We start from the raw sequence: 24,305 nt of genomic DNA, 5'->3' as shown, positions 1-24,305 counted from the left end.
AAGTAATGGGTCGAGAATTGTGTTGAAGTCTCCACCAATTACCATTAGGCCTTCAGCGAAGTCATTGAATTTATTGAGCATGTTGATTAGCCATGGATTTGATTTTTGTTTGAGGCATAGAGATTTACCAATGAAATGTTAGTGTTAGAGAGAGTTCCTTTCACAAATAGGTAGTGACCTGGTAGCTTGGGGAAGTGGTTGTGTCTAAAGTGAATTTCCTGGACAAATATTATGTTCAATTTAAGTTTCTGCATATTAAATATGTGGTTCCTTTTTGGGGGAGTGTTCATCCCTCTTGCATTGTGGGACATGCATTTAATGTTGGCCCAAGTAATCAGGAATATGTGGATAACAAAATAGTTTGTCTCCAGATAGGGCTAGAGGAATGATGACTAGTAGGGTAGGAGAGGTGGAACAACTCATATACAAAATAGGCAACTGCCAACATATGGTTTTAAAGGTTAATATAGCTAACAGGGTGCTGGTTCTTTTGAAGTAAGTGTTTTGTAGGTTTCATTGTAGGTTGAAACCCAATTTAGATGCAGATAGTTTGCACCCAACTGGTCTTAGTGGGGTTATGGTGTGTGCACTGCATTGCGCTTCAAACTCGCACAAACCACAGGGAACTAAGGGTGATATCAATATTTGCTAAGTACATAGGATGCTACAGGCTAATGTTCAGTTTGTGGCCCCCCGCAACCCCCACACGGGCTCCTTCCAGCATTGCCCACTTATCACCCGGGAGATAATAATAATCGTTATTTGTATAGCACCAACTTATTCCACAGCGCTTGTCTTGCTAACATGTACATGTATTAATATTACGCCCAGGGGGAATTAAGAGGCCAGAAACTCAAACTTCTTTATCCACTGGATGACTCCAGCAGAGAAAGTTTGCAATATCCTCTAAGGGTCTATGGGGCATTGTAAGTTACAATATTGGCATGCAGCAGTGTGTATGGTACAAAAGGTGCAGGGTAAGGTGTAACCCGGAAGCTACTCAATGCTCCGCCGTAGGCCACGGGCCGTCCGCTTATGCACAGGACAGGCAGCATGGGCGAGAGCTTGGGAAAACCTCTAACCGCGCATGTCTTACATTGCAGCAATAGTTATAAAGCGTGAGGTGTGGAATGAAGATATGAGCTGGAAATCCACCATGGGGGCCCACCCCCACAGCCGACCATGAGCAACCGCTCTTATGCAAGGGACCAACGGCACGAGTGGGAGCCAGGGGGACCCCCTGTTGTGCAAGCAATATACCACAGAAAGCAAAGGGCGGGAAATGAAGGCATGCGCCGGGAGTCCCCCCAGTACCCACAAGGGGCAAGCGGCATGGCAGAAGCTGAGAGAATACCCAACAGGGTACATCATTCACTGCAGCAATAGTTATAAAGTGAGTGATGGGGGAAAAGAACATGAGCCGGGAATCCACCCTGGGTCCCACGCCCACAGCCAGCCATGAGCAACGGGTCATATGCAACTGCACAGGTGGAGGGGGGGCCCAATCGTGCAAACAATACGTCATATAAAGCAAAGGGCGAGAAATGAAGGTGTGTGCTGGGAATCCACCTGGGGCCCCCACTACTAGCCGTGAGGAAGCACTCGCACTCAAGGGGCCAGTAGCACGGGCAGGAATCGGGAGAACCCCCAGTTGTGTATACCATACATTGCACTCAAAGTGGTCTGTGGGTGCACTACATAGATAACTCACGATTACAGTACTTTTGCATAACGACCAAGTTCCGCTCAAGTTCGTAACAAATCATTCAGGGAGTTTGTCTGCTTGAAAATGGGAGAGAAAGAGAACAAAAGAATATATTTCACAGAGAATATTCCTGAATTGTAGTTGAGTATTTGTTCTTTGGAGACTTAAACTTAGAGTGAAGCTTCCATTGTTCTGGTGGTGGAAGCACTGGAAATTTATTATTGAGGTGAATTGGCAACCATGACGGGATGTCCAGCTTCTCCCAGGCTTTGCTTAAGTCAGCAGGTGATCTAATAGTGATTTGGTTGCCATCCTTGAAGAGCGCCAGACCAAAGAAGAAGAGCCATCTTATCGGAATTTTTGTGGCTTTGAGGGTGTCTGTCAGAGGCTTGAGGACGCGCCTTTTGCTTAATGTGCTTGGAGACAGATCCTAAAATATGGTGATTTTGGTGCCTTCAAAGTTGATGTTCTGAGTCTCCCTTGCTTTTTGAAGTATGGCAGAGTTATCTACATAACTTAAAAGGCCACAAATGACATCCATAGGAGGCTCCGAGGCAGAGGGTTTAGAGCACAAGGCTCTGTTTCTGCCTTCGTGTTCCCCAGCAGGGATTGGAAAACTTGGAGGGCTACTGTAGAAAGTGCCTCTTTCACCATAGATTCTAGAAGGCCAGGAAACCTGATATTTTTGCGGAAGCTCCTGTTCTCCTAGTCTTCCAACATAAGCATAGCATGGCTCATGCTGTTGCTGAGCAAATACATTTGCTTGCCTGGCACGGCTGTTTTTTTTCCCAGCACCTATACATGCGTGAAAAATTTGCCTGTCTAACTGAGCCCTTAGTATGCATCATAGTTTAAGATGCTACACGGTACTTTAATCTTAGACTTCAACTACTGTTGCATACTAATATGCAGTGTGCGTCAGGGAGTCAGACAACTGCTGTGGTCATCTTTGTTTGTCCAGGATCGGATCGGAGGCTCGCTTTAATGCTCTGTGGTTGTTCAATCTATATTTTGCATAATAACAACTTTGTGTGTTTTTGGGTCTCTTATTTCTTTAATTAACTACTGTATTAAGAAATAAAAATTATTTTATCTTAGGTCGGTCTCACCTGGATGGGCCGGATACCGTATGCGGGAGACCACAGCAGAATCTGTCTCATACCGTGACCGGCAACCCCACATACCATATTTTCTTGTACTACGGATGACCGAGGACACTCAGCGTTGGTCATGCACAGTAGAGATGTAAAAAAAAATAAAAAATTAGTATTTTCCGCTCCGTTGCTAGACAATGACACAGGTACCCTCGGCCTATCCGCAATGTCCACTAATCGGACGGCTTCTATTGACTTCATTCAAAGCCAACCGTGTGGAGTTTGCACAAAAGTAGAATATGCTATGATTTTATTTCTGCTGAGCGGTTATGCAAATGTTCTATTTGTGTGTGGAATATCAAAGATCGTCTCCGCGGGTGATGATCGCGGGTCAGCAATTCAAATCCGTCCGTGTGAGATCGGCCTTAAAGTGATTCCAAAATCCCTTTAATATGGCTGCCTTTAGGAAAAAAAACCGAACTAATTAGTATTTAGCCCTCAGCCACCGCTCGTATCCAGTGCTGTAGCCCCGCTGTGGTCCCAGCATTTGTTATGACAGCTGACATCATCAGAAGATCACTGCAACCAATCAGAGACTGCAGTGTCACATTCCTGAACTCCGGCTTCACATAAAATGCTGGGACCCCAATGTTAGATCCTGGTGGCAGTGAGAGAGGGTAAGTACTGATGAGTTTTTTTTTACTACAGTGAATACTAATGAAGGGATGTTGTTCGGTAACTGGACAACCCATTTAAGCCTGTGTTATCATCTGAGAAATAACAATGTACTTAAAGATGTTGTATCATAAAAAGAGAAAACTGAATAGGGTATTTTTTTACCAAGACCATGGGCTACATTTGATTTTATAGCTCGGCTCCATTCACTTGAATACTTGACAAGGACTTTGTAGTGTTAAAATATTGCCCTTCTGTAATGGAGGATTAAAAGACCTTTGCATTTTTGACAACCCTTTCAATACTATCATATCCTTTTACATTTATAGATATAGCACCAGTGGATTCATGGGATAATAGTGAATTTTGCATCAGCAGTTTGATCGCTTATCTGGCATAGTTGAAGTGTGCTGCGTGCTATTTTCTATGATTCGTAACCAAAATACTAAACGCAATCTATAGACCAAAATCTAAATTAGGCACCTGTCTAGCCTATCTATGGCTAAATTAGTTGCATATATATGGTCGTGTGAATAAGGCCTTAGGGTTTATTCACACAAGTGTGTATTGCTGCCATTTTCATAGCCGGCTGTTAAACGCTACTATCTGATGCATTGGATTCCAATACATCAGATCACACAGGCGTATTCCCGCGGTGTAAAAGCGCCCAGTCGGCAAATATAGCAATGGGCTCTCTTACGTTGGGCAGTAAAGATAGTCTTAGAACTATCTTCCTGGCCAGAATACCTATGGGAACCTATGACAACGGCTGGAGAAGGGAGGTGGGAAGGAATTTAGCAGCGTGACAGGGCAGAGGAGAGGAGAGAGGCAGAGAGCTGGCGAGGGGGAGGTAAGGCATTGTGGCCTCGGCGTATATGCGGGCCATCTGTATGGGTGCACAAACATTAGATTTGTGCACCCGTTCACATGTTTTACGACTCCAGCGGGCACACATAAACATGCTTATGGTCATGTTAATCCAGCCTAAGGGCTTATTTACACGAGTGTATATCGGCCGGCGTTTTCATGGCCAACCGATATATGCTTCCATCTAAGCAGTTGCCCCCTTCCCTCCCACTCACCAGCTCTCTGCCTCTCTCCTACACTCTGGCATTTGCAATGGGAGTGGGTGGGATTTGGGCAGAGCTAAGCTCCGCTCTGTCCCGCCTGCTCCCATTGCTGGCTATGAACAATGGGCAGGGCGGGGGTGAGAGCTTAGCTCCATCCCCATCCCACCCACTTCCATTGCAAACTGCTCAGAGGGGAGAAAAGAAGCAGAGAGTCAGTGAGTGGGAGGGAAGGGGAGGGGGCTGCTCAGATGGAAGCACCTGCCTATATATATATGCTCATGTAAATAAGCCCTAAGGTTGTATTCAGATGGTGCTATTGACTTGCATTTAGAACTGCATAAAAACAGCACCCAAAAAAACGCATATGGGATAAAACACATATTTACAGTGATTTGTTATAGTTTATTTGGTTGTTTCTTTACTGAACCGCATTAAAAACCACAGCAAGTCGCAGTTTCATTGTTTTTTTTTTCTACTGGCTAAATACAGATCCATGGTTTGCCTAATAAAAGATACTACCAATGAATGCAAATGCAGATCAAGTACTGGCAACATAGGGATGCATCCATATTTTAATCAATAGTCTCCATGGACTATAACAGGTGTATTTTTCAGCAGAAATGGAAAAAAGGAGCACATGCTGTATTTGTAAAACACTGCCATGAAAAATACGCCCATGTAAATAGATTCATAGATTTTCATTCGCTCCATATAATAGCCCACAAAACACGGTCCACGGATTAAAAATATGCTCATGTGAAAGCGGCTTTATGGGAATTGCTCATCACTCAGTAGCTGCCATCACTTTCAAAAGTGTTCCGAAACCACTTGTCACTTTCCTATCCCTGTCTCCTTCAGAATGATTGCATTGTTCAGCAGTTGGAGACAATAAAAAGCATCTTCTTTGCTGCAAACACTCTAAGATGCCTGGTCTGTCCTGAGGCATGGTGGGATTGAAATTCAGACAGTGTAGTAAAAGCTGCTTTCAATGAATTGCTTTACCATATAAGGGGATGTTCACAGGTGCGGGAATGCTGTGGATTTTCCACAGTAAAATTAGCCATTTCTTATAGAATTTCTTATAGGATCTCTAGAGAATACAACTTGCTCATTAGATATGTGTTACGGGGTTGGCTAGTTTAAAGATTTCCTTTTGCATTAGAAGAATAATCCATTGCTTTAAATGCCCACCGTGTAATCTCTGCAGAGGAACTGAGCACTTTGGGCTCTTTCACATGGGCGTATTTGCATAGGTAAAATTTACGCACGCAATACGCAGAGAATAGAACCCATTGATTTCAATGGGTTTATATTAATTTCCTTTTTTGCGTGCACATAATAAAAAATAGAACCTGCTCTATTTTTGTGTGCACCGAGGGTCTTCTTGGAAGGCTGCCTTCACACGAGAATTTTGTTGTCGCACTTTTGCCGTGATCAAACGCTGGCCCAAAATCGGGACCATCTGATGCAATGGATTCCAATGCCTTTGTTCAGATGGCTGATTTTGCAGTGCGTAAAATCAGCCAGCCGGAAAAGATAGCGCATATAGTGGACATTCCGGGCGGCCGTTTTTACGCCCGGCTGGAAAAGATAGGTCTTGACCTATCGTTTGCTGGAATACGCCGGCCATTCCCATAGACCCCTATGGGAGCCTATAAGAGCTGTCAGGAAAGGGTAGGGGAAGGGAGTCTAGCAGCGGCTTGCATGGCTAAAGTCACTCCCCCTCCCAGGAGCTCTCATAGGTTGGGGAGGGACTAGCTCTGCTAAACTCCTGCCCAGTCCCGCCCTGTCCCATTGCTGGCAGCTGGCAAGGGTCAGAGAGTGGAGGGAGTTTAGCACACTAGCTCTGCTAAGCTCCTGCCCCATTCCTTTGCCTGCAGCTAGTGGAGAGGGGGAGGGAGTTTAGCAGAGCCATACTCTCTCCCCCCAGCCAACAGTATTCCAGGCTGCGGCACCTTGCTTCCCCTTCATGCAATTTTCGGCCGCGATGCGGGCGGCCGAAAATCGCAGTGCCCGTGTGAAGGAGCCCGAAGTCTAAGGGTGGTGTGTAGATGCGTGCACAATATGCTGTGTAATTCCATGAAAAAAAGAACATCTAGGACTCATTGGTCTAAATAGCCATTTAAATCAGGGTGTGTTCTTCTGCTGTGTGCAAATAAACATGACCTGTGTGTGCAAAATAGTACAGTAAAATACGCTAATATGCATGCAAAAAAGCCTCATAGCGCAAATACGTTGCGCCAAGGCGTGCATAAAAACTAATACGCCCATTGGAACCTCTGTTAAATCTGCAGCCAATTGTTGGAGGTGATCAGATTATTTCTGGGGATGCTACTAAGTATAATGGATTGTCTAAAGTAGATAACGCCTTAATAAATGGGCATTGTACTGTGGTAATATATTTTTTTAAATCCCTGTGACTTGATCATAATCAAGTGACTTGCATACTGTATATGTGCAAATGAAGAATGTTGAACCACTATCTCAATAAGTTAAGGAAGAAAGGTTTAATTTCAAGAGTGTCTATTGTGCAAACCCGGTACAAAACAATTTCTACAGTATGACTCTAATAATGGATGGAAATCACGTAATAAAACAATTGATACATTATGACAGATATAGGAATGGTCACTTAAATTGCTTACAAAAATGGAATTGTTTTGCATAATACTGGCAGTAGAGACACTTAAAGAAATAAACCAGTTTGGTCTAACAAATGAAGTAGCAGCATACAACAAGCTCGAATAATGTACCCATAGGATCAGCATGTATCATATAGAAAAACATCAATCATCAATATCTGACATAGGTTTTCATTAACATAAGAAAATATTTATTGTAAAAGTAGATGATCAAATGTATTTTCCACTTGATTTAATATTACCACTAAAATTATGCAACAACCAGTCATTGTCCATCACAGACTTCGCAGTAGGCCAAGGGTGAACGCTATCCCCTGCCATTGTCCTCCACTAGAGTGTCATGGTATCCACATGCCAGCATATGGAGAACAGGGTTTGTCTGGTATTCTTCCCAACATGTGAATAGTACATTAATGAAGGGATGCAAAACATCTAAAGGTCCATCAGTCTCTGTGCTATCTGATTTTCTGCAGTTCTTGTCTCAGCCATGAGGGTAGAGGTTGACCAAGTCTGTGTAAAAGTTTTGATAATTCCACATTGTGGTCTTGGTAATAACTTGACAAGAAGGCTCTGCACTAAAAAGAAAAAATATAAACATACCAATGATTATAAAGCATACTTAAAGGTTATGTCCATATTTGCAACAGTTTTATGGCTTCAATGCAACTTTGAAAATAGTCTGGATTATAAATAACCCAAGTGTTTTCTGCATGCAGCACCTATAAAGACTTATGTGTTTCCATGGTGACAGAATACTAACACACTCTTCCTATGTTTCCTAATCTTCCAAATGTACAAGAGGAAGGGAATAGATGCAAGGCAGTCATTGGTCATGGTTACCACAGAGTCGGCATTATATTTTTCTCAATATCTGCTGCAGAAATCTGTATCTGAGCCTCGGTTTCCTGCTGCAGACTTGCACTTATGCTTGCTGCAGATCCGAGTACAAATATAGGTCTTTTCAGTGGGCAAATCCATGTCCAGATTTTCCAACATAGATTTTATGCAGAATGTGGGTAAAGAAATGGCATGCCACTTAGCTTTTTTTTTACACATGGATGTCATATCTGTGCATGGAAAAAATCCACTTGGCATAGACTATATAGCACCGATTCCCATTCAAATGAATGGAACACTTAGCTGGCAGAGATTTCCTACAGATTTGATGTGGAATCTGCATGGATTCCACATCAAATATGCAGCACAAAGCTGCCATGTGAACATACTTTTTGACTGTATCTACTGGACATATAATATAGCTGTTGGTTGGATGATCGTTTGGCTGACAGCTATTTCTATGGACTTTACCAATACACGTGCATGCTGGACTGAGCATGCTTGTTTACTTCAATGGAGAGTGAAGAATAAGCTTCTGGCAGCGGCTTATGACTCCGGGCACCAAAAGATCTCTTCCCCAACATTTGACTTGGGGGACAGTGAACAAGTCTCTACATACATGAGATTGTCAGCTGATGGCACCTCTAGTGGAGATTTCAGTTTTTCTCTCTATTGCCTGTCCAGCTTTAAGCCTCCTGTACATGAGCATCATTTTGATGCTCTGATAGCCATGCTAAATTGGAGCATATAATCAAATGAACGAAGAATAGCCGTGATTTTTTACAGCTGGCTGAAGAGTCTTGCAGTGAACTGACGCCGCACTCCCGAAATCCCTTAGTCAGCAGAACTGCTTAAATCACGTTAATTGTCTCCCTAGAGGCACTTGTCATTGTTTAAGAGTGCTAGCTGCTGTTAAACTCCCTCCCCCTCCTTTTCTCAGCCGCCTCCCATAGGAATCTATGGAGCCTCCTGCGTTGTACCATCAAAAGATAAGACAAGATCAATCTTTTGATGCAAAATAAAGTCGGGAGTTAAAAGAAAGAGCAAATGTACTATCTTTTACGGTGCGATTGTTTTAGGCGCATCAAAAAATCATTGATCTGAAGCAACCCATAGAAAACCATTAGTTCTAATAGACGCGATTGTTTTGATGTGCCTACTTTGCGTCAAAATGACATTCGTGTGAATTACCCCTTAGAGTTCATTTAGACGTGCCGATTTATCATTTGAACAAGCGAATGATGTCACAGTTAGTTCATTCGCTCGGACATCCTGCTTGAACAAGCAGATGCATCGTTGGCTCGTTCAAACTATAAAACATTCAGTCGTTCACATTCGCTGTACAAGTGATTGATAACGACTGATCGATCATTTGTAAAGAGAACAGTAAATGATCGAGCCAACGATGATCTTTATGCCTCCATAAAATGACCAACCAATGAAAAGTGACCAATATCATTCATCCATCGGTCATTGGCTGTGTTTGGATTGAACAAATCATTCACTTTCGCTAGCTTAAACGATTTTTTGAATGATATGATTCCGTGTAAATTGGGTCTTAGTCTGAACTCAGGTGTTTACTCCATTCAGCTCTCCAAGAAACAAAACATGTTATCACACAAAATACCTGTCAACAACTCCCCTACGCAATAGAAGCAATACGAACTAAGTAGCACAAGAACAGGTAGGTGACAGTCTCTTTAAAGCAGAGGAAGACATCTACTTACTAGTATGTCAAGATTTACCGTGAACCTGCTACTGTAATATATGCAGGAAATATGTGCAAAAGATACATAATCTGGCAAATGTGATAATGTTATGGGTTTTACTTCCAGCCCCCTCACTTCAGAAATACACATTACTCCTGTCAATTACCGTACCTTGTAAAAATCCCATCATTCTGGATAGCAGCCAGTAAAGTCATTGTTTGCTGCGGGATTTCGCACATTTTTCTACTCTTGTAGAGTAGAGATAGCATTCTCTTATTATGAATACATGAAGAACGTCCCTAATTACTATACTGTGTAAATTAAGCGGATGATTAACTTTCGAAATCAGAAACATAAACCAACAGCTCAGTCATTTCATGCTAAAGATCAATGTTTCATTTAATAAGATGAAAACTACCAGTAATATTAGTAGCGCGTGGGGAGAACACATTTTTTTTTATTGCCGAGCACTTCATTAAAAATTTAGTTTTCTCGAATTACCTAACGGTTTGAATAAGACAGGTGATTGTAATGACAGCATTATACATAACACACAGATATAATTATAGAAATGTCTAGATTTTCAGCACCCATGGAGAAAATAACACAAAACAAGATCATTATTGTAACACCATGCTGCTAAGAAAGTTGTTCTGTTGCTTGCTAATTATGTAAAGTATGGTGAGATGTCGCACTGAATTATTAGCCCACTCGCAGATACACTGTGTAGCATTCAATAGGTTGTACTATCATAGTGCTACTCTAGTGGCTTTCTAATAAAAGTTGGGTGCCACTGGGATATTAGGCCCACTTCTTTTTAATATGTTTACTAATGACCATTTAGAGGGTTTACAGATTATAATTTCATTATTTGCAGATGATTTTAAACTTTGTTGAGGATAATATAATATAATATAACAGAGGGACTTGGGAAAGCTGGAAGGTTTAGCGGAAAGGTTTAATGTGGATGAATGTTAAGGTGATGCCGGAAAGCAAATTCTACAGTCAGTTATACGCTGAGGCAAATATAACAGTGAATATCCAGCACCAGGAATCTTGGAAACTACAATGACCCTTGTTAGGGCGGCCACGAGGCATATATGTACTATGCAGGATGCATGATCGCAGGCTATTGCGCCTGGATCGGTGCATTTTACTGTACTTTATTGCTCTGCTGGATGCTCACATAGAAGCAGTCCCAGCAGCGCCATGTAGGCGGGTCAGCTGACTCGGTAAGCAGGTCAGTTAATTTGTAGGCGGGTCAGCTGACTCGGTAGGCGGGTAAAAACCAATAGGCCCAGTAGCATAGTTTAACCCCACAAAATCACATGCCTCCGTGCACAATTTCATGTAGACAGGGGCCTACGGTGCGCAATTACACCCGAAAATAGAACATGCCGCTTGTGAAGGAACTTATTGAAGTCAATGAGTTTTATTTGCTGCATGTTGTGGGCGCAGATTTTGCGCCCGCAAATGCGATAGTGTGAGGTTGGCCTTAGACAGTGAGGGCTTAAACACATGGGCGTGTTTTTGTCACACTTTACATCTGTGAAAACGAAAATATTGATTTCAATTGTTTTTTTTATTATTTGGATTCTCGCACGTTCATACTGCATGTGAAAAAAGCTAGGGCTTGCCCTATCTTTCTAGCATATAGTTTTTCTATGTGTGAGTAAAGACAGGGCATGATCTATCTTCATGCTTTTTTTTCAAATTCGCAGAGTTTGAATAGTTAAAGAAAAAAATAATTTTACCTGGTTCATGCACTAATACGCTCCAAAGCGACGAGTGTATCAGAGAATGCGCCCATCTTCTTAAGCCCTTATGTTAAGAAAATACATACATAGGCCGGCTTCAGACAGCTATAAGTTGCCCCGTGTTGCCCAAAAAATACACGCACGCAGCAAGTATGCAAAGAACATTGTGTGCTTGCTACAGGCCGTCAGTCCCATGACTATCTCAGTGCATATACCTGTGTAATACACACCAACATGCTGTGATTTATCTTGCGTGCGTATTTCATTCAATATATATGAGCAGCAGAATGTAATTCTATAGCTGCTTGCTACAGTGTATTATGTACGGGTAATGCGCAATTACAATACAGTCATGTGAGACAGTCCAACTGTAGAATAAGCCACCATCACTACACATGCCAAAAGGGATGTTTCAGACATCAGTCGTTAGGCATGACTGCCTGTTGAATGAACGGACGTTGCTTCTATACATATTAAAAACCATCACATGATCCATTAACACCAATAGGTAAATGCCATGTAACAAGCCTTTGGAAAAGCCTTAAAATTAATAATGCAATAAAACATCATATTTCGTATTTAAAACATCAGGAGATCTACTCCCGAATTCCAAGATTGATTTAGCTTCTCTGTTTAGCAACATCATTTGCATTCTGTAGGTCTCCTTTTCATGTGTCCCACCTGTACATCAAAATCCTCAGGGTGAGAATAGTTCTGTTTCAATTTTGTCAATTTGCCCACTGGGATGTTGTTTATGACACTTGGTGCATGGCATGAATCCTCCATTAACACAAAATTGGCAACATGGGGTTTCTAATATAATGTAACTTCTACTTTATGATCGGCCTTAGAACCAACTAGTGTGATATCAGGAAAATTGATAGAGACATCACACCTGTTGGAAGTGACACTGAAAATGAGTGTCATTCAAATAACTAACAAAGCCATCGATAAGATCATATAGCCCCTAACATAAGGTGAAGGTCATCTATGAAATGTCCATACCACCTGATGTGGAGGGCATAAATGTTATCTGAAAACTAGAAGAACCTTCCCACGTGGCCATAAAGAGGTTTGCGAATGAGGGAGAGAATCCTGCCACCATTGGCACGCCCCATCTCTGCAAAAAGAATTGTGCATCAAATGAATCAAGTTAAATCAATTTTTGAATTTTTAACTTGAACAAAATAATTTGAGGGAATGGATGGTCTGCAGTGCAGGCCATTAAAGTTGCAGTTAGTTTAGAAGAAAAATGGCTTACGGGCATTCTATTTACTATGTTCCAAATGTATGAATGGAGAGTGCAGTGGTCCCTCTAATGATCTTTTTATACCTAGGTCTGTAGCCATGGCAAAGGGGCTACATTTAGAGAAAAGAAGCTTTCAATATCATTACAGTATAATTGCAGGGAGGGATTCTTTACTGTAAGGGTAGGAAGACTATGGAACCACAAGATGTTGAGATGGCTGATCCAGTCAAAAAGGCCTGGGTGCCATCCTCAAAAGAAATAATATTACAAGTTACAGGTACCAGATTTCTGATGATGGGATGTTGATCAATTAATAGGAATTGGAAAGGAATTTTTCTATGAAATGTATGGCATTCGCCTCAAGGGAGATTTTGCTGCCCCCCTGGTTTCCCACTGTGTTATATTCGTATTTTCTCTACTTGAGCAATAAACAGCTAATGACTTGGTTTTTATATTGAATTTTTTAGATGGCTTTTTCTTCCGTCAAAAAAACTATGGAAACCATATAAGTTGAATGTTTTTTTCTGGTATTATAAAACAAGTTTCTTTCACTTGAATAGTGCTGAGTTGCGAGAGTGGACATAATCCAAAATCACAAACGGTTCTGTTTTGGGAAAAAGAAAGGATAAACCTTTTCTTCCTAATCTTGGACAACTCTAAGTATCAATTTATAAAGCCACTTTATTGCTTATATAATTGACAACAGTTTTCTGGACGTGGAATTGACAAAGATTGCTAGCAATCGTATGACAGGTTCCAACTGGCATGAGTTTGATTAATTCATTTTTTCTGGCTAATGTAATAAACATATTGTTTGGCAATCAATGGCCCAACTGTATTCTGACTGCTGTTTAAAGGGCCCATGGTTGGGAACCCCCAAGATCTCCTGTTGGCAGCACATATTCATGCAATTATTCATTCACGTTCACGTGTTTGAAAGAATGAGAACAAGGATAATCACCCCAAAATCAAGTATTTAGTCTTCTCATCCTATCCCTAGAAGCCAGGACCCACAACTAGACAATGGAGTCTTGGGTGACTACTGTCTCTTTTGTGGTATAGAAAGCAATACAGATTCACATTTATGTACTCTACTCACACTTGCTCTATGTGGTTTGACTGGGATTTCTGCCAAGCTTCAAAGTATGTTTGATGCCAAGAATACGGAAGGCTGCAGCGCTATTTTGGCTGTCAAATATTCCAGAACTCTGGCCGAACCACAATGGATTCCATTAAATAATAGAAGGTCCATGAACTTGTGTTTGTATCAGTTGGAAAACAGATCATGACAGCATGTTATAAACAGAAGCCATAATGCCAGCACATGCAGAGCCTAACAAGTTAGTGCCAGAAGCATGGCTTGAAACTCCTGGTGTGTGGAACACAAGCTAATGATCAGATGTCCTACCTAACCGTGTTTGATGTGCTCTTGTATAAAATTTAATATTTCATTGTTCACAGCTTCATCTCATGCAATTACACATTGCAGATTAACAAATTCCATCACAATCAGTTCCAAAGCTCAATTATAATAGTGCTATTTACTTATAAAGCAGGGAAACCTTTGCCCACTAAAGGATAACGTTTTAGTTACAACTTCTACCTTTGCAACTCCTAGAGCTGCAGCTGCATTTAGACATTACAACTTTTAATGTTGATGTATGATATACATTCATATATGATAAACATTTAAACCACCTGCCTAGAATTGTGTAGGTCTCTCTCTTCAAAATAGCTCTAACAAGTTGAGGCATGGATTTCACAAGATCTCTAAAGGCAAATGCCCACGGACGGATTTCTGTTGCGTTTTACACGGTGGAAATCTGCGGCGTTATGCCACAGCTATTAGGTTCTATTGAACCTACTAGCTCAATGCTCAATGTTCAATGCGGAATTTCAAAGCAAAATTCTACAGTGTGAAAGAAACCGTGGCATGCTCTAATTGCCGCAGGATCACAAGCGTCCGGCTTCCATTGTAGTCAATGGAAGCCGGCCGTCACGCTATACTTCTGCTGTAGCACAGTAGAAGTATCGCGTGAATACGCGTCCCGCCCACCGCTGGCCGCATCATGCCGCACTGCCGGCACGTCATGCGCTGTACTGTGCATGCGCGTCAGCTCGAGGGACGGGAATAACGCGGCGGATCAGGAGTTGAGTATGAGGGTTTTGGAGGGTGCCGTGGCGGAATCCGCTGCAATATTCCGTTAGCAAAGTCTGCCACAGCCGTGGGCATGAGGCCTAAAGGTTTCCTGCAGTATCTGATATCAAGGCATTAGTTGCAGATTTTTTAAACCCTAGAAGTTGCAAGGTGGGACTTTCATGGATCTAAAAAGTTTACCAAGCACATCCCATAGATGCTTGATTGAATTGAGAGTTGGTTAATTTGAAGGCCAAGTCAACACTTGAAACTGTTTTTGCAGTGTTCCAGGGTGTAGTATGCTGCTGAAAGAGGCCATTGCCATTAGGGAAGACCATTGCTATGAAGGGCTGTACTTGGTCTGCAACAATGGTACATGTCAAAGTAGCATCCACATGAATAGCAGGACGCCATGTTTCCCAAAATGATTTATCAGACCAGGCTATCTTCTTTGATTGCTTTGTGGTCAGTTCTTATGTTCCTGTGCCCATTGTACTGTAAGTGCTTTTGAAAGTGGCAGTTAGGGGTGTGTATGGGGTGGGGGTCAGCATGGTCACTTTGACTGCTCTGCACTTACACAGCTCTAGTCACAGCAAGCTGGGATGCATTGTGTGTTTTAATGCATTTCTATCTATTAGCTTTTGTATAGGATCAGGCCAGATGAGCTAGCTTTCACTCTCTATGAATATCAGTAAGCCTTTGGTGTTCATGAATTGGTTGCTGCTTCATGTCTTGCATGGATCACTGGTACTAATATTGCACACTGAAAATACCCCATACAAGTCCTGCTGCTTTTAAAATGTTCTGACCCAGTCTTCTAACCATCAAAATTTGTCTGTTGTCATAACCACTCAGATCTTTGCACTTGCCCATTTTTCTTACCACCAACACATCAAAAACTGACTGTTCACTTGCTTACCAATATATCCCACCCCTTAAACAATGTTGTTCATCTCATGCTGCAGTGAACATCATATATATATATATATATATATATATATATATATATATATATATATATATATGTGTGTGTGTATGTATATATATATTCACCTCTAACTTGGATGAAAAATGCTAAACGAGCGAGCATGAAGGTATGTAAGTTCCAAATGGTATCCTCCAGCCTGTTGGTCCACATTTGCTGCAACTGAGCCCCTAGATCATGCAAACTTGTAGGCAGTCAAAGATAGCATCCCAACATGTTCTACTGGAAATAAATCTGGTGCCTGTGAAGGCCACAAAAATGTGGTAATTTTGTGAAGGCATAATTGTGACACCCTTGTGTGAGTGGCCGAGCATCATCTTACTGGAAAATGTCTCTTGGAAGCCGCCATGAGAGGAACACATGTGGCTGCAGGATGTCCTTAACATAGTGCTGAGCTGTCATTGTCTCTCCTACCACTACTAGGGATGACCGACTGTCGTATGTGATGTCCCCCAGACCATCACACCAGCAGTGGGGGCAGTGTGCTGCTCCACAGCAAAGGCAGGATTGGGGCGCTTACCCCTAGATCTCCAGACATGAACATGGCCGTCATCCATGCCCAAACTAAACCTAGATTCGCCACTGAAGACAACCCGGTTGCACTCCAAAGCAATCCAGTTTTATCGTTCAGAACACCACTGCAAACTGAAATGACGGAGGGTGGGTGTCAAAGGCAATACAAATAATGCGCATCATGAGATGAATGGGGTTCCGACAGACACAGGGGCTTGTAACAATGGTGCCAACTGATTCTGGATTGCGGACAACAAACAGTTGGAGCTGCTCATATTTGTTGGACGATCAGACAATCCTCCCTGCTTGCGGTCTGTTAAGGGCGTCCCAAGCCTGGTCACCTTGTATGCATACCCTCATGCAACTACTGGTCCCAACACCTCCTAACAATTTGGTCAGAATGGCCCAGATGTCAGGCAATTCATCAATATGACCATCCAGATTCTCAAATTCCAATAATACACCCCTACTCAAATTCTGTTAACTCAGTAAAATATCTTTAATTGCATCATTTAAGCATGGTAAACAAGCTCTACACAAGTGGAAAAATAGGTCCACTGCACACAAGTAGCCTCTGAAAGACTATTTTTATACCAAGAGTGGAACCACTTTTAGGGCCTGAGGTGGCAAGACCCAATCACACCACAACTGTGGTAATTTGCAAACTTGCCTGAGATATAACTGCATGACGAGCTTTGCAGCAAAGCGACAACTCCTTCTAAACAATACTAGTAACTGTTATAATAGAGACGACATTTGCTATTTTCTGAGTACTACGAATTGTAAAGAATAAAATTGTAGGATCAAGAACACAAGAAACTGTGTTGTGCATGTCATGTTGGTAAAAATATAAGTAGCCCTAAGTCAGGTTTGTGTGTCTGAGAACTCCTTTAAGCAACTATTGTATTGATCAAACTGCCTTTTTTTCATTAACAACTATAAAATTCTAACTTCTGGACTGACTCGTGTTATCTAAGACTTTATGTTCTGCTTCTTTTTCTCTAACGTACTGTATGTCTCAAATGTAGTGCTTCTAATGTATATTCGTGAATGCAATTGTCAGTGATTTCTAGGTGTTAATGGCTATTACAAAAGACCAAATCACTGTCCAGAAGCGGGGCCTTCTTATAAGCAAACAAATCAGAACCCCTAAAACTTAACCCTTTCCAATCCAATTTGTATCCTGGTTTTCCTAGGGGGCTTACTCTTTTTCTGCCATTGTACAACAGCGCTATCTGCTGGCTAAAGCCAATACTGCATGAGGTGACACATCGGATAGGCTCCAACAGCAGAGCGTCTGGCAATATACAGTAAGAGAACCCCGACGGACGTTTTCCAACATCAGAGCTGTACAGCCTTAAATCATAAGATGATAGTTCCAGGCCAAATAAGTAAAATGAAAAGAACTAGAGGATGACTAAATATGATATATCCTATACCAAAAAAAAAAAAAAAAAATACCAAGGGAACCATAATCCGAAATGGTCCTAACCTAAACAGACTGGTGACATTCAATCACCCAAATAATCCCCTAAATTCCCGAAATAAAGTCAAGTTACAAGTTGCTATGTTCTACTGCCTCCCAAAGATACACAAGGAGTTGTCTCCTTTGAGGGAACGTCCCATCATGTCTGGGATAGACAGCCTGTCCCAAAACAGGAGTGTGTATATCGAGAATATCTTGCACCCCTTTATGCAGGCACTACTATTCTATGTGCATGACATAAATGGATGTCTTGAGATGTCTTGAGGGTGTGACAGTGACAAAGGAAGCTCGGGGGTACCACAATGGGGAACCCTTGTGTCCAGGCGTATGCAAATTTATACCTGGGCTGGAGGGAGGAGAGAGTTCTTTTCTCACACACCTACGATTTCACTATAGCTTCACTTTATTGATGATATCCGGATTTTGTGGACAGGTATGACCGAGTCATTTTGGTGTTTGTAGATTGTCTTAACTTTAATACCTTAGGGCTACATTAGGGCAGTTCCTGTAATCATGTAGGAACGGCTGTGAAGATGTTGATTTTGAAGAGAAGTAATAAGAAAAAGATTCTTGTAAATAGGCTAACCCAAGGACATAAATGACTCAGCTCAGAAATTTCAACAAGCCCAGAAAAGAAAAAACTTGTTGACATCTTGTACATGTCCAGAGAATGATAGGGTAGTCAGGGTAGTCAGGATAATCAGTACTTATGACACCAAGGCTAGTGAAATAGGATTTTGGGGTGATATTGGAACATTCCATGAAGTTATGGAGATCTAACAGAAATTTTAACAACAGGGCTCTCAATGACATATAAGAGAGGACGTAATCTGAGGGATTGTCTGGTGCACAGTCATTTGTGCCCCAATATTAACCCCAATTGGGGGCTATATTCAAACTCGCTGAAAGGCATATATAGGTGTTCAGAATGTAAAGCATGTAAATACGTCCAAGGTGCGTTCACTTTAAGAGTGCAGCCACTGTGAAGAGTTATGGCAACAGGGAATTTATGAACTATCATTCCAAGAAGATAGTGTATTTAGCAACACAGCCTTGCACATTAAATTATGTAGGTAAGACAATTTAAAAATCCAAAAGACGCGTTTTGGCTCTCGTTGGAAATATATTGTGGAACGAACATACGCTCCTGTCTACGCATATGAGAGACTATCACAACCATGACCCCAATTTGCTCCACTTTCAGGGTGTTGAATTGATCAGATCTAATGGTCAGTATGGCAATTTAGACAAGAAGCTTCTCCAAAAAGAGACGGCATGGATATTCAGGCTTGATTGCTGCTATTCAAAAGGCATTATTGAGATGCTCTCTTTTACTCTTTGTCTAATCTCTTAACTTTTTTGGATATGGCTTACCTTGGAAGGGGCATTAAGTCTATAAGAAATACTATAGTCTACTATGCTGGGTTTGTTTGGCCTTTTCTTGACATTAGAGAGGTCTAGTTTATTACATTTTTATATAGATTTTCTCTTGTGTTTCTTATGGAATAGAGGTTATATGTGATAATCATTTGAATATCTGATGTAGATATGTATGTGGTGAGGAAAGAATAAAGGACCTGGGAATATTTAGCTAGCAAAAAGAAGGCTGAAAGGAGACCTAATAGCTGTCTACAAACATGTGAAGGGCTGTCACAATGCAGATCAGCCCTATTCTCATTTGTACAAGGAAAGACTATAAGCAATGGGATGAAATTGAAAGAGAGGAGACAGATACAATATTAAAAAAAACTTGGCAAATGAGGGTGGTCAATGAGTGGAACAGGCTGCCTTGCGAGGTGGTGATTTCTCCTTCAATGGAAATATTCCAACAAAGGATTGATAGACATCTGTCTGGGATGATTTAGGGAATCCTGCATGGAGCTGGGGGTTGGACCCAAAGACCCTGGAGGGCCCTTCCAACTCTACCATTCTATGATTCAATGAACATATATCTGTTTCATCATCTTTATATTCCCTAGTATCAATATGATCAAACCTCTACCTCTTTTTTGTATGCATATATGTAATAAGGGATATATTTCATAACTATAACAACATCTGAGATAGGTGTGGAGATATACATAGTGTATTCATTCACATGAATCATTTATACAGTCCCCAGATATAATGTGATTGGTGTTTGCCATCTAGACCTGCCCATTTGATGCATTTGCATTTCTTTACATATAGTGGGTGTTTGCCATGCAGATATGCCCTTTTGGTGCATTTGCATACATCAACAATTTATATTTGGTCCAATTATGGTCTGTTAATATTTAGTATCCTATATTAGATTTCCCTTTAGTATTTATACAACATTCGATTAGCCGAGTTACAGTTTTGTTATAGTTGTGTCCTTTCATTTAATTGTCTTTTGGCCATCCTCTATGCTGCCCTCCCAATATGAGGCTGTAGTGGCATGGGCTGTCACTTCTAAGTCAGGTCATGTGAAGCGGCATGGAAATTCTGATGGGTGTCTGCTAAGGTGACAGCCTTCCCACATTGGTGGCACAAGTCGAGCCTCTCTTCGTGGGTTGGTGGAGAGAGCAAGCTTTAAAACTGGACATCCACCTGGACAGGCCAGCTGTTCTTTACTCCCTCCAGTCATCAAGGCTGTACAGTTGTTTGCTATTATCAATCTTTATCTGTATCTTTTACATCTTTTTTGCACTTAGATGATTTTTAATCCTGAAGTATTCCTGATTATATAGCCACCAACATGGGCTATTGAACGTGTAGCAACAGTCAGGGATAGCTCTATCCTTATTTGAGCCCTGTTCATTGAGTTATTTGAAGAAACCATTTTCAGTCTAATTACATACCTATAGCTCAGAATGGAGGTGGGATATACTGACCTCTACTTCTATTGGAGTTCTAGAGTAGAACTAAATTGGAAATTAAATCTAGATTTTTGACTCTTCAAGGTACCCATAACTGTTTATTTTTTGTTGCATTAAGCTGTATTTTAAGATTTTGTGCTGTGAGGTGCTGATCACGCAAACTGCTGACCCTCAAAAACCTGTCATCTGATTTTGTAGTAGCCTTTAGTCTGCCAGATCTGTTCCTATCAGAGTTTTGATGGTATAAGCAAATCCACTGAATGCCAAATTGGCTTTATTGGCAACTTGTCTGTAGAACAGACCTACACTTCTAAGAGTTATAATTGTCTGCCTGTGATCTCTGGCCATTATCATAGCAATGATTGCACTTCTGAAAAGCCAAACTGTCTAAATCCTGCCCTAGAGGGTGCTGTAATGCAGTCTGTTCCAACACTGGTTATATACAGTAGAATCAGAGGGTTTGAAAGTAATCTACAAAAGTTGAGACACATGTAGGAATAGTTTACATCCAAGCTTAAACCATAATTTGCTTTCTGTGCTGCAGAGCAGCTGTCCTTGATAAGTTCCCTGAGAACAGTCCCTTGGTTAACATCATAAATTCAGATTATTGTTGCATTTCAGGTGAAAATGTCACAATATTTTTATGCTTTTAACTTACTTCTAAACCATTGAAACAATTCATGTTATTTGCAGGACTTGAGCTGTTAACATAAAAAATAACTGGAAAATTTAGGTGCGCTAAAACTTTTGACTGGTAGTGTAAGCTGGAGAAGCACAAGCATTTATTTTTAGAAGCAAAACATGCATATTATTTCACAATTCTGGACAATGCTAAGTTAAAAGTAAACTATGAATGAAAAGATGGTAGCCTTTATGTTTTCCTTACAATTTCCCAATATGTTAAGTGAATAAAAATTTTAACTAATAACATTTAACAAAAGGATTGACTTTGGACAGACTCCTATTTGCATTAAAACAGCAGAAAGACTCACCTCTACATCCATTGGGGGATATCTTCTACCTTTGCTTTTGCCCAGACATTTCGTCTTCCCTTCTTCCAAGAGCTGGCACCAAAATCCTTTATGTGAGTCAAATCTACAATAGAAACTTTCAATGTTTTAAATGCATATTTCTGAAAACAAATATCTGATACAGTATGAACTCTTTGTATATGGGTGTGTCGGATCTCTGCAAAGTTTAAAGTACTGCTTCTTCCAACATTTCTGTCTGTGACTCCCTTATTGGGATTGATAGGACTGGGTTATATGATATGACTTATGGTCTTTATGTGTGGTCAAATGATATAGGCAGTGTGTTGGTACTATGGTGTGGCAGTAGAAGTGCTGACTAGTATTGTGTTTGAATGCTATTTTGACAGGAAAACTTTCTATATGCCAATACTATAAATGTTTTGTTTACTGCTTAATTTGAATGCTACCACTGTCATTATTCCAGTCAGACTCGGCTTACTGTGTATATGTTCTGAGAAACTCATTGTAAGGTTTATCACAATGTTTTGCAATAAATATCAGATGACTACAACAACTAAAGGATCCTGATGTCTTGTGGGTCTTACAATGGAAACTTGGAATGGATCTCACAACCCTTGATCCCTGTTTAGCATGTTAGCTATCAGACAGTCATTCACTTGTTTACTTACTCCCTGTTGCCTTCCTTTTCCATAGCATACTTATAATACATACATCCAATTCTCTCCCTGTCCTTCATACACCCTATAGATATGGCAAAGTTTAACCTGAATGTGATAACTTTCTGTGGCAAGTTATTTTATCTTAAGCCATTGAAAATACATTGCTATATTATCTTAAAGGCTATGTATGCCTTCACGCTCTTTTTTTTCTTTAATCAATGTGACTTTGAAAATGGCTTTTTATAATTGGTTTTTATTAACAATTTCTGATTGTTTGGTTCCTATGCTTATATTGTTTTCCAAGGCACTGCAAAATCCACCAGTGAAAATAAAGTGATGGCTGCTTCTCAGTGTTTTCCCCTAGCTTGCTCTCCAGAGTGAGAAGGAGTATGCTGTGAGAAGGGTACATTACACAGCAAGGGATTTGTGAGACACGACCAGTCGGGAGCTTTCTACAGTTACAGGAAAAAAACAGCACATAGTCATTTGTAAGTTCATGTGAGTCTTGCACACAGGCCAGTGTAGTGGTATGGAAAGCAGCCTGTCATTGTTTATTGCAGTCACTTCAAGTCATAAGTAGTAAAAGAGGATAAAAAACCTGTGATTTGTCTGGCAGGAAAAAAAAAAACATTACAGAGGGCTGTATGACAATGTGGGGAGATGCTGATCATCTCACCAGACCCCATGCCTTAACATGCTGCACTTTCTATGTTAGGCACTGCTCTCCACCTATTTCATAGGAAAGGTTGGGTCTGTTTTTAGTGGAGCTCATCTCACATCACCTTGTCATCTGATCTAGAGATATCAATGTGTTGTAATCAACTACACAGTACTTATCTGCTCCTTCACCACTAATATACCCCCCACTAAGAAATAATACTTTGAGGTAGCATTATGTAGTATTGTGTGGGCTTCGATACACAGCCTGTGAATGAGCAGAGGGGAGGGGGAGCTGACCTTGTGCTCATTCATGAGAGAGACCAGCTGAGAAACCACTCAGCCAAAGAAAAACAGAATATAGCAGAGCCTGCATATCAAATATGAATCTTTTTAAATTCATGAAAGCAAAAACTCAATGCAAAAAATATAAAAGTACATCCATTTTTTTTCTGCAGTAACTTAGTAAAATATGTGTACATTGATTTTTCATGCACAATGTTTTCTACAGCCTTTAAAATTATAAAAGCAATTGAAAAGCTATTAAAATTGCAAATAAACTGTGGCAATGAACTTTCCTCAATTTGTTATCACAAGTTAATCTTTGCTACATCTATACCATGCGTTGATACCTCCTCCTGCATCTTTTCTAGGACCATTTCTCGCCTCTCTTATATTATACCGCTGAATAAAGAAAGATAGCAAAGAAATATGGACACAGGAGGCTACATTAGCCAGAAAAGAGATGCATTTCTAGATTTCTAGATCTGATGAATCCCAGACTCTTCTGTGTGTGGTTCATGGAGAGGTCAGAATTTCGTTGTATGTACTGCTAGTTGATAGACCCACCAAGAAGCATATCAATTGTTACGTCCTGAGTGGATGTGGAGGGTTAATAAATTCAAAGAAGCACAACCGTGCGCAACCAACAAAACCCAACCAAAACACAACTGGGCAAGACAAACACAGAACTAAATATCAGCTCAAGGTGATCAAGACCCACATTTGGTTGAAATTGCCCTTTGCTGTGATGTTGTCGCTGGAAGGTTTTGAACCAGGGACCTCAGTGCTGCAGGGTGACGATGCTGGCTGTTGAGCCACTATGATGCTCATTCACCTCCTCACTCTTTTCAAGAAGATTAATTAAAGGGGTTGTCTCGCGAAATCAAGTGGGGTTATACACTTCTGTATGGCCATATTAATGCACTTTGTAATGTACATCGTGCATTAAATATGAGCCATACAGAAGTTATTCCACTTACCTGCTCTGTTGCTAGCGTCCTCGTCTCCATGGTTCC

At 41.0% G+C, this 24,305-nt stretch overlaps 1 protein-coding gene across 1 annotated transcript in view; it reads right to left on the bottom strand.

The window, feature by feature from the left end:
* Positions 1-7,431: 7,431 nt before the first annotated feature.
* Positions 7,432-24,305, bottom strand: part of LOC136573612 (bifunctional heparan sulfate N-deacetylase/N-sulfotransferase 3-like) — a 261,734-nt gene continuing 244,860 nt past the window's right edge. Inside the window, exons 12-13 of the mRNA XM_066574885.1 lie at positions 21,692-21,794; positions 7,432-7,761 (exon numbers count right to left, since the gene is read on the bottom strand). Of these exons, the coding sequence (XP_066430982.1) occupies positions 7,642-7,761; positions 21,692-21,794 (223 nt within the window). The 3' untranslated portion in view covers positions 7,432-7,641. The remainder of the gene's footprint in view (positions 7,762-21,691; positions 21,795-24,305) is intronic.

Source organism: Eleutherodactylus coqui, chromosome 7 (genome assembly GCF_035609145.1).
Source record: "Eleutherodactylus coqui strain aEleCoq1 chromosome 7, aEleCoq1.hap1, whole genome shotgun sequence".
NCBI classification, from domain to species: domain Eukaryota; kingdom Metazoa; phylum Chordata; class Amphibia; order Anura; family Eleutherodactylidae; genus Eleutherodactylus; species Eleutherodactylus coqui.
Note: the sequence above shows the minus strand (reverse complement) of the source record. Positions and strands in the feature narration are given on the sequence as shown.